Source organism: Gopherus flavomarginatus, chromosome 2 (assembly GCF_025201925.1).
Source record: "Gopherus flavomarginatus isolate rGopFla2 chromosome 2, rGopFla2.mat.asm, whole genome shotgun sequence".
Lineage (NCBI taxonomy): Eukaryota > Metazoa > Chordata > Testudines > Testudinidae > Gopherus > Gopherus flavomarginatus.
The window spans coordinates 117,571,426-117,583,177 of NC_066618.1; the positions used below are offsets into that span (position 1 = coordinate 117,571,426).

Here is an 11,752-nt window from a genome sequence, read left to right on the forward strand (position 1 = left end):
AAAAAAAAAAAAATTTTATCTGTGGAACTGATAAGACTGTCTTAGGCCTGGTCTACACTACAGAGTTGGGTATAAGCTGCTTTGCATGTGTCCACACTTAAATTTGTTTCATGCTGATATAAATTCTCTGTTACGCCAACACCACCTCTCCAAGCAGAGTCGATGTAGCGTGAGTATAGACACTGTTACCTATGTTGTTCCTAACAGTCCTCCAGCAGCTGTTCCACCATGTCCGACACTGACCACTGTGGTCACAATTATGAACTCCACTTCCAAAGGACCACGTATACCAGAAGCTCACCCCCTTAAAACCTCATGAATTCTTGAAATGCCTTTTCCTGAGACCCTTGCTACCACCCTGTAGACTACTGGGGATACCTGTGAGGGGCCTGAGTCATAGGTCCCTGGCATGAACAGCAAGGAGGAGGAGGAGAGATATGAGATGGAGAGGGCGTCCAACTCTGCCACCAGATAGGATTTGTTTGAGACTCCACTGCAGTCCAGTCAGTCCCAGCAGTTGAGCATGGGCAAGCCTGTTGTAGGATTTTCTTTTACTAGGAGAGGTAGTAGTACAACAAAGAGAGATAGCTTGATCTGCTTTTCATTCCCCTGTGGAGTGAGGTGGGACAGCCATGTGGAGCAATTTGTTAATGTAAACAGGAATGTGCCTTGAATCCTCCTGAGATCTCGATGAAACTTTCATGGAGGTACTTGGCTTTCGTCTCATGGAGGCTTCTAGGGATAGCAGACTTATTGTTTCCTCTGCAATAGGACACTTTCCCGTGCCAGTTGGTGATAGCTTCAGCAGACTCCATTCCAGTACACAGGCTAGCAGGCTATAGGCGGCTTTGGTACTCTTGCTGTAGCTGTCGTCTCTGAGCCTTTGTCAGGAGTAACATATCAGCTAAGATCACTGCCGCTTGTGGAAAGTTGTGCCAATATTCATTGCTATTGCCCTATACTCAGCTTCATGCAACCAAGCAATTCCCTCCTCATTTCCCTCACCCCTAGTGGGCCACACTAACCATGGCTGGGGCTGTGAGTGGCGCTGTGCGTGATCACTCCCAAGCAGAAGTGTCAATAAACAGGTCTTGTTTAAAACTTTAGGGGAGCAAGGCAAGGGAGTTCTGAATCTTAACTTTTGCTTTCTGTTATGACTACACTGGCAGTGGTATCTGTGTTTTTTGCTGTCTTTGTGGCCTTAAGGACACCTGAGACAGATAAAGAACAGAAAGCTGAAGACTAGGGAGACATGTTCAGTGAGATCCTGCAAGCCATTGTTGCTGCATCAGACCATGAACAGAGGGCTTGGAGGATGACTATTACAGACTGTCTGGAGAAGGAAAGAGCAAACGAGAGAGTCCCAACAGAAAAAGGAGGATACACACCAGGACATAATGGGGCTTCTCCAGCAGCGAACACAAATGCTGCAGACTCTTGTGGACCTACAGGCTCGTCTCCCTTTGTAGTTCATAGAGAGCGACATTACAGCATCTCCCTACACACAACAACATTTCTTGTTGTATCTGGGGCCTCATCCCTGCTTCTGCCACTCCATGCAGTGGGACATTAAGGATAACCACAGTTTCACATACACTGATGTGTGAAAGCCACAGTTACTGTATGCAGGGCTGACTCTAGGCACCAGCAAAACAAGCAGGTGTTTGGGGCAGCACATTTCTAAGGGGCAGCATTCTGGCCATCCTTGTTTTTTTTCTTTTTTAAACTCACTTCCTCCATTCTCACAGCCCTGCAGAAGCAGAGCCATGGAGCAGCTGGGTATCAGGCATGGGAGCTAAGAACCCATGAAACCCTGGGAGCTGTAGTTCCTTGCCTTGCTCCCTTCCTATAGAGCCAGCCCTGGAGCAGGGAAAGAACTACATTTCCCAGCAATCCCTTGGCAGCTATCAACAGGAAAGGAGGAGGGGTAGGGAGTGAGGTAGCTGAGCCATGCTGCCAGTTGAAAGGGGTGGCACTGAATGGGGAACAAGTGTGCCCAAGGAGTAGAAGGCTTTGCCCCAGATTTCCTCTTCAGAAGACTTCCCCAGACTGCATTAGGGATACTGGTGTGACCTCACCTTGCAGCCCACAAAGAAGGAATTGGGTGGACTAAATGAACAGTGTACCTCTCTATCTGAAGCCTGGCAAGGGAGGTACGTGGATCCCACTGGAATTTAAAATGAAAAGTAAGGGAGGGGAGGCTCTGCTAGGGGACTTCGGCAGCTTTAGATATAGTACCAGGTACGTAGGAGGATTTCCACTTCTGAGCCATGGAAGCAGAAATTGACTTTTCCTTCCAGATTTAGCTAATATTCAGAAAGGGAATCTAGCACCTGCCTTCCAGATTTGAACACCCTCAAAATTCAGGAGTGCTCAAGCTCAATTTGGGCAGCTGTTACTTCATTTCTCCCATATCAAATATACTGATCCATTGTAACTTGCTGTAGAAAAAGTAGGATAAGAAATGAAAAAGCAAGAAATGCTTCCCAGTGGTTTTTAGGACTGGAATTGTTATTTTCAACAGCTATTGCCCTTTTTAAGTTTTATCTGTTTAAAAACAAGACAGTGATATTGCATTGGCAAATTCCCCATAGAAACAAAGAGTGGAACAAAAGAATAATAAAGGCATCTCAACTTTTCCTCAGTTATGCAGGACAGTCTTATAATATGCATCCAGATATCCTCCAATCACACAAGCTGAAAATTGTTCCACTTTACTGCAGTTCTGTAACCATATGGGAACCAATCCTGTCTGTGTTCTGTGCACATCCAAAATTTCTGCTGAATGACTCGCCCTGGGAGCGAGTTACCAGTGACCCAGGGCTGGGACAGCAGGAGGGTGCAGGTTGTGGGGGAGAGCCCAGGACTGGGGCAGCAGGGCAGTGCAGGTGGGGAGAGGGCATTGGTGGGGGGGGAAGGAGGGAGTCCAGCGCTAGGGCAGCAGGGAAGTGGGGGGGGGGGAACCCAGGGCTGGGGTGAGGGGCAGCCAAAATTTTTTTTGCTTAGGGTGGCAAAAACCTAGAGCCGGTCCTGGCTGTATGTTAGGTAAAATGGGCGTGAATGTTCTTTCCCCTTAATATATAAATGGAACAGAACTTAAGTTTTTAATATATTTGTTTTTAAATTGCACAGCTATTTCTTTGCACTGGTTTTGTTTGAACAAAATTCTATTTGGAAAATAATTCATCTATTAGTTCACAACATACACTGCAAAGTGCCCAGCAGTTCAGAAAGCACCTGTCTACTTGTTACCGTACAGTGTGACACAACTCACAGGATCAATGACAAACAGTGTAATAATCATAAATGTACAGCAAGCATCTCAAAATTAATAGGTTTATTGACAGTGTCATATTCATAGATGTACATCAAGCACTACACTACACTCCCTGAAAGCAGCGATCTCCGCAGCCTCCTTTCCCACATTCTACCCAGACCTCCCTGTCAGCAATCATCCTCCCTCTGCGCAAGTTCCTATCCACAAAGAAAATTTCAGAGAAACTACTCCTGATGTCTGAGTAGATTCCCAGCAGTTTGAAAATTTATTGCCTGGATCATTTCACCATCTCCTTATCCCCAAAGTGCATTATACCAGCTCTCTAACTCTAAACTTTTTTGTTTGGTTGGTGTTTTTTGGGCAGGTTGAAAGTCTCACAGCAGCTCGTAGTGCTTTCCGAGCAGGCACAGAGCCTTCAGATGCTATCCGTGTGGTGAATGCTGTATTGACACAAATAGATCAAATTAAAAGGTAACATTCATAGTAGCCGTATTACCACAGCAAAACACCACTAGGAATTACCAAGTTGGGGTCTAATTTCAAAAATATTGAACATACGTAGATAAATGATTACAGATTCCAATATCTGGCTTTACGCAATTCTCATTTAGAACCTTAATCCAGAAAACTTTGACTGGTTAAATTGTGCTGAATTTTAAACTAGCCATGCCTACTGAGAAGAGGAGTTGTGATGGACATACCTAAGTGAGTCATGGGAGTTAACTAGCTACCCACACTTTAAAGTTAAGAGAAATAACTTCTGTTTGATGGTGGTGACAACTGCTGCTTTAGCTGAGGAAAAGTGCTTTTTTTCTTGCTCTGAGACTTAGTCATTGGGTCATATTTTGGGATCCATAGCCGTTTCTGGTTGTAAATCTGAAAAACGGCCATAGCCAAGAATGTTTTTTCCATATTTCTTTGGCAAGACAAAGAGATGTTGACCTTTCTGATTGATGTAGACTTTGCCCAACTTATCCTTGCCTTTGCCATCTATAGATTGGTTTATTGCAATGCAATCTCTTTGAGATTGCTTTTGAGACCACTCGCAGGTCTGCTAGTGCCTGCTTATTTAGCAGCATGTCCCATCTAGAGCATATTGCACCAGTACTCTTCGATTGCACTGGCTTTCAGTTAGTTCTCAGGGTTGGTTCACATTCCTTTATGGTTTGGGCCCTGCTGTTTAGAGATTTGATTCTTATCCACACTCTGATTCAAAACCTGGGATGCTGACAGTCCCTAGATGTATATCTGGGAATAGGGTAAATTGATTTGCTACTGAATCTTAGTTGCAGGGGGGCCTCTACCTAGGTCCACCACAGTCCAACTTTGAGCTTCAGATCAAGATACAAGTCCTATCAATACCTGCAGGATTTTTCTCACAGTGGCTTGAGTGGAACGAGAGTCTTTCCTTTTGTAGGGTCATTAATTTAAATAATTCTGACCTTACCCATTTAGATTTGTTGTTTCCTTGGGCTTATAAATAAATTTGAAGGAAAAAATCAATGGAAATGCGGAACATCTTGGGAGTTTGTATTGTGTGTTAGCCAAGTGAAGTATTTCAATATTATGTTTTACTTGGGTTTAATAAAAACAGACATGCAAAATTTTAAAACACAAATTCTACGTTTGTGTGCATTCATGAGACGTTGAGTAATTTTAATTAATATAATATAGTGCCTATTATAATCCAGTTTTCTTACTGTCTTACGCTGTCTTACATGTGCAAGGCACCTTAAAACATGCTCAGGAGGTGCTTAATTACTTTAAATTATTATTAATTACTTTAAATTCTTAAAAAATGCAAAGTGTTTTTGGGGGTATCTGCACTAATTCATGAGAAAGAAGGACAAAATATGCAGTAGCTAGTTTTCTTATTTCACTATTAACTTAAATAATTTAGTCAATGGGTTTTAGATTAATACCCTGAGAATTGTGTAAAGGTAGATATCTCTGGTCCATATTTCCTCAGCCTACCTGTTCTTTAGCAGTTCTGGCTGGGCTGTGGAAGGAGCGTGGTGCTTGGAAGCAGCTGTCTTTCTTACCCAACAAATTAAAAACAAAATAAAAAAAAATCTAAATACATTTTTATTAAGAAATTCACTGAAAGTGGGAATTCTTTGTGGTAAAATTTGTAACTAAAATATTACATAATTCTAAATTTTTAAAGTTCATTATTCAGTATGGAGGCAAATTAGGGTAATTACCGTTGGACTAAAACAGAATATATGCTAGACAAAAAGTGCAAATTAAAAAGACTTGACTTTTTTTTCAAGTGAAATTAGTATTTATAAAAATAGGCTTGATTCAGTAGTACTGGAAACTAAAGTCCTGTCCCTCAAGCACAAGACAATATGGGCAGCAGCAGTCCAAACTTCATCCCACCTGATTATACCTCAGTGCTATTTTGAAAGAGGTTCCTTTCCAGGCTAACATACAGTTCAGTCTTCAGGGGATCTGTAGAAAAATTGCTGACAAAAGTGCTTTTGTGTGGAATATGTTCATTGTAAATTGAGACCTCCAGATCATTTCACTTAACATCTATCCAACAGTAACAAGTTGGCCACTTCTGATCTGGACTAAATTTACTGTCATGACATAGAAGAGAAACAGTCACTTTGTCATGCCCTGAGGGATGATAATGTGTAAGTGATAGAAATGATGTCTCTTTTTTCTGTGTTTTAAAGGTATCCCAATGTTGTAATTTTGACTACTTCAAATATTACAGAGAAAATTGACACGGCCTTTGTAGACAGGGCTGATATAAAGCAATATATTGGACCTCCATCTGCTGCAGCAGTATTCCGAATATATTTTTCGTGCTTGGAAGAACTGATGAAGGTAAAATTTTGCAAGTAAGATTCTTAACATAGATGTCCTATTTTAATAATTGCATAAATGCTAACGATAATAGTACACAAATGTTATTCTATTTCTCCTTCTTGAAACTGCCTCTACTGAGCCACTCTGTAGTCCACACAGCCACACAACTTTTTAAAGCTGTATTTATAGACCAGGGGCACATACAGACCCATTGCACTGACCACAGGTATAAATGCCACCCTTGGCCCCCATAATAGTTCCTCAATCTGTGTCTGCCAGCCAGTGTGGTAAATGAACCGTAACACACTCTGCTTTTCTGCTTCTGTGTTACTTCTGAAATCTGTAAGCAGTTCATAAATCATTTAAAATTAAGGGTTGTGCTAGGATTAGGTAGGGAAAGTTGTTTGATGTGTCCTTCTCTTAGCAGTGTAAAACACACAGTATTTGTCACTGGAGTCAGTAGTTATTCTGAAAACATACAAAGAGCAGAACTGTTGAGTAAGAAGTTGCCATTTTCATAGTCTCATTTCAGAATAGAACTGCATTTGGTCTTTTCAAATATCATTTTTCTTTTTATTAGCGTCAGATAATATATCCTCGACAGCAGCTGCTGACACTCAGAGAGTTAGAGATGATTGGTTATGTAGAAAATAATGTGTCACGACTGAGTCTCATATTAAAAGAAATTGCAAGGTAAGATTTTAAGATTTATTGATTCATGCATTTTATGTACAAAGTGAGCAACTCTGCTCGTGTGTGTGTGTGTAAAAGTAATTTGTGGAACTATTTCTAAAGGAGTTGGATATATTAGCAACAGCTAGAGTTCTGAAACTTCCCAGTTTCTTAATTGTTGTTGCAAATTCTCAAATTTGGTCAATTGTAAAATTTTTCAGTGTTCACCAGTGAACATGGGAATTTTTTTGCAAGGACCATCTGCTTCTATCCTCCTGGATCTCAAAATGTATCAAAAATCTGCATGATCTTATGCCATCCCTGCCTCCTGCTTTGCTCTTTTAAGTTCCCATCAAATCCCTCCCTGGGCTAGTGAGGTGCCTAAGCCTGTAGTGGCCACAGTTCAGCATAAACAGCTCTGGCCTTCATCCCATCTGAGGATGCTGAGAGATCTCAGTAGTTCACTAGGAGGTCACCTTTTGGAAGCACAAGTTAAGAAATGGGCAGAGGTGTGGGAGAGGAGGATTATGAATAGTTTTTTGCATTTACTTTGGTTTGATTTTTATTTGTTTTTTTGCTAAGAGAACTAATGGGACAGATTTCACCACAATGTGAAAATCTGTGGAATAATAAAAAGCAGATTATTGGTGTTTTCACTAAGTAATTTTTTTCTAATTTTTGTGGGGGTCTTAACAGAGCTCAAGCAAAATATCAGAGCAGTAAAAGTATTTGAAAGTGTACCCTTGCAGAAGGGTCAGAAAAGTCTTCCTTAAAGCAACAGTATATCCAGTATATAATTAATAGTGCCCTTTCAAACAGTGAACTGTGGTGTTCAGAACACAGTAGACTTGTCTGGGTTATTCCATAAAAAGATAGGCACAGTAACTGAAATTAGCATTAACAAATGACAGCCTATTGGGGTATGTCAATTGGGCATTTTTGAATAGCTCCCTGTGTGTGTGTGTGTGTGTGTGTATATATATGTGTATATATATATTTATTTATGTATTTGTAAAAGTAATACTCAAGAACGTAAAATATTTTGTAGGTTTGTTAGACATAACAGGTAAAGAATGGATGAAAGATTTGTATTTTCTCTCCCAGTGCTACATAGTGCTAACTAGCAATAATGTGAGTTTCTCTGTAGAGGGATTCTTGGCAGAACACAGAAAGCAAACCTCTTAATTTCTGGAAGGGAGATCTAGTATTTAGCAAAATAATAGTATGCACATCTCTGCTTCATTGTAGGAAAAGTGAAGGACTTAGTGGCCGTGTCCTGAGGAAACTTCCTTTTCTAGCACATGCACTTTATATTCAAGTAAGTTTATTTTATTCTGCTTTTTATTTAGGTGTGTTGGGAAGTCACTTTGGTGAAAGCTCCTGAGTGTGCCTTTCTTTCTCTTTATTTTTATTTTTTTTGAAAAAAGAAACCACCTTAATTTGAATTACATTGGGTCTGCTCCTGGCTGGACTGCAATCATTTTGTGCTACCTCATTATTTAAAAAGAGGTTAAGAGAAACTACATATTTGCATATTTTGCAATTACGAAGGCAGGATTGATGTGGCCAGTAACTCCTATATCATGACACAACATCAATATTGCTTCTTTGTCACTTATTTTCCTTTAGTTGTTCTGTACGTTTTGATGCGGTCTGTCACATTTTTTTACAGTAATGTTGCTTATTGGATTTTGGTGAGGTGAATTTACAGTCATGATATTGATTAAACCTCAAGAATTTGCTCAGGTTGGCTTAGATTCCCCTGTGCTAACTGGTGCAGAATTCCATAGCTGTTGTACATCATTTGGAAAATGCTAATAAATGTGGAGCTAATTTTTTTTTCTCTTCTCAGGTGTATTTGTCTGTAGAGCATTATGCTACCTACTGTTCTTTGAGACATTTGACAAAGATTTTTTCTTTTTTCACTTCCAGTGTCCTAATGTTACAATGGCAGTGTTTCTTCAGGCTCTTTCACTTGTAGTGGACAAACAATTTGAAGAAAGAAAGAAACTTGCAGACTGCTTTTGACATTCTGTTACTGTTCAACAACTGTCTAGTCTCTATGATATGTTCCTTGTTACCACCGAAAACCACATTCTTTACCACACCCCACATACTTTTTGTTCCATGTATAAAGATTGACTCAATTTGGTTTAGGAAACTCAGGTGATCTAGTATTGTTTCAAAAACTTGATTTGTAAATATCAAGGATGTTTACGGTGCACCTGTTCAAAAGCTTTATTTCGAACTCCAGTCTTGGATACACTTCAAAACTGTTTAATTTCTAGAATGACCTTTTTACTCCTTCTTGTAATTATTAAAAATGTTTATCTCAATTCTGTTTTGTTTCTTAACCATAAAAACTTTTATATATGTGTCTTCAGCATTTGTTCTCTTTCAGTTTTAATTCTTTTTTTAAAACATAAAGAATGTAAATTGTCTGGTCTCTGGTTCTACTATGTAATGCAAAAATTTTTACTACTTAAATCTCTAAAAAATATGAACAGGAAAAATTTATGGGTAAGAGTTTTGAAAGCACTCAGTGGCAACCTAACAGCTCACATTGAAACAGCCATTGAGTTTTACCATTGACTTCATGAGAACAGAGACAAAACTTTTGAAAATCCTACTCTATCTTAACGTTTTTTTAAGATCAAATATGGCAAGTTTTCATAGCTGTCTTTTAGAATTGTAGCCTTTATCAGTGCAAAGAAGCTAACTAAAGTACACTGTATTTGCCAAAGACCACCTTGTGTAGAACTTGTGCAGATAGCTGTTTATAAACACGTAAAGAATTTGTTTTATGTTCCTAAATTACAAAATTTATGGGAAAGACATTTTGTTGTGCAAAAGCTGAGAAAAACATTAACTCTCTTTAGAAAGTGAAACCATATAAGAATTCTATTTGTTTACCTAGTCGCTACATGTAATCTCTAATACTACTTCAATCGAGAAAAAAGTTCTTTTTTCAGTTAATTTTTTTTATTTGTCAACACTTTAACTGACATCAGGTGAAACAGATTATTTGTTTGCAACTTCCACATAACAGGTGGAACAGTAACATTTAAATAGGAAATTGGCCCAGGGAAACAAGGGCAGCTGTAGTACCTGGAAACTATTTTTAACTTTTTTAATTGACTAGGTTTTAAGCTGACATTACCACTTTAACATACTTCATAACTACTGCTACCACAATATGGTTTAATGACTGTATGTCATTCATTTCTGTTTGTACCTGTTTAATCAATGTTATACATTTCTCATGAGATGGATGAGTTCCTCCATTGTCATGAATTGTTCATCATGATGAACACTGTATGATGTAAACTGCATTAAACAATTGTACAGAACTTTTCAACTCAGGCTATATAAGAATTCAAAGTTGACTTTTTTTTGTTGATTAATGAAGATCACTACCCAGCTCGGAGTCTTTTGCATTTTCACAGATCATTAACCAGTCAGACTGCAGGAAGAAGTCCCCTCTCCATCCTGTAGTTACCTTTGTCATCTCCCAAGCAGCTTTCTTAGGGTATGTCTATACTACGGGATTATTCCTATTTTACAGAAACTGGTTGTTTAAAACCGTTTGTATAAAGTTGAGTGCACGCGGCCACACTAAACACAGTAATTCAGCGGTGTGCGTCCATGTACCGAGGCTAGCGTCGATTTCCAGAGCGTTGCAGTGTGGGTAGCTATCCCATAGTTCCCACAGTCTGCCCCGCCCATTGGAATTCTGGGTTGAGATCCCAGTGCCTGATGGGGCAAAAAACATTGTTGCTGGTGCTTCTGGGTACAGCCTCACCCCTCCCTCTGTGAAAGCAGCAGCAGACAACCGTTTCACGCCTTTTTTCCTGGGTGAACTGTGCAGACGCCATACCACAGCAAGCATGGACCCTGCTGAGCTCATGACAGCAATCATGGATGTTTTAAAGACCTCGCGCATTCTTGTGCAGTCTATGCTGAACTGGAACCTGCAAAGCCAGGCAAGGAGGCGGCGGCTATGGCAGAACGGCGACAAGAGTGATGAGGACATGGACACAGAGTTCTCTCAAACTGCGGGCCCCGGCGCGTTGGAGATCCTGCTGGTAATGGGGCAGGTTCTAGCCATGGAATGCCAATTTTGGGCCCAGGAAACAAGCACAGACTGGTGGGACCGCATAGTGTTGCAGGTGTGGGACGATTCCCAGTGACTGCGAAACTTTTGCATGCGTAAGGCACTTTCATGGAACTTTGTGACTTGCTTTCCCCTGCCCTGAAATGCCAGAATACCAAGATGAGGGCAGCCCTCACAGTTGAGAAGCGAGTGGCAATAGCCTTGTGGAAGCTTGCAACGCCAGACAGCTACCGGTCAGTCGGAAATCAATTTGGAGTGGGCAAATTACTATGGGGGCTGCTGTGATGCAAGTAGCCAAAGCAATCATTAAGCGGCTGCTACAAAAGGTTGTGACTCTGGGAAATGTGCAGGTCATAGTGGATGGCTTTGCTGCAATGGGATTCCCTAACTGTGGTGGGGCGATAGATAGAACCCATATCCCTATCTTGGCACCAGGGCACCCAGTACATAAACCGCAAAGGGTACTTTCAATGGTACTGCAGGCACTGGTGGATCACAAGGGACGTTTCACTAACATCCACGTGGGATGGCTGGGAAGGGTTCACGACACTTGCATCTTCAGGAACACTACTCCGTTTAAACGGCTGCAGCAAGGGAATTACTTCCCAGACCAGAAAATAACTGTTGGAGATGTTGAAATGCCTGTAGTTATCCTGGGGGACCCAGCCTACCCCTTGATGGCATGACTCATGAAGCTATACACAGGCAGCCTGGACAATAGTCAGGAGCTGTTCGACTACAGGCTGAGCAAGTGCAGAATGGTGGTAGAATGTGCATTTGGCCTTTTAAAGGTGCGCTGGCGCTCATTACTGACTCGCTCAGACCTCAGCCAAACCAATATCCCTATTATTATTGCTGCTTGCTGTGTG

At 40.7% G+C, this 11,752-nt stretch overlaps 1 protein-coding gene across 1 annotated transcript in view; it reads left to right on the forward strand.

Moving 5' to 3' along the window:
* Positions 1 to 9,105, forward strand: part of TRIP13 (thyroid hormone receptor interactor 13) — a 35,812-nt gene extending 26,707 nt beyond the window's left edge. Inside the window, exons 10-14 of the mRNA XM_050938239.1 lie at positions 3,642 to 3,748; positions 5,962 to 6,115; positions 6,678 to 6,790; positions 8,018 to 8,087; positions 8,702 to 9,105. Of these exons, the coding sequence (XP_050794196.1) occupies positions 3,642 to 3,748; positions 5,962 to 6,115; positions 6,678 to 6,790; positions 8,018 to 8,087; positions 8,702 to 8,797 (540 nt within the window). The 3' untranslated portion in view covers positions 8,798 to 9,105. The remainder of the gene's footprint in view (positions 1 to 3,641; positions 3,749 to 5,961; positions 6,116 to 6,677; positions 6,791 to 8,017; positions 8,088 to 8,701) is intronic.
* The last annotated feature ends 2,647 nt before the right edge of the window (positions 9,106 to 11,752 follow it).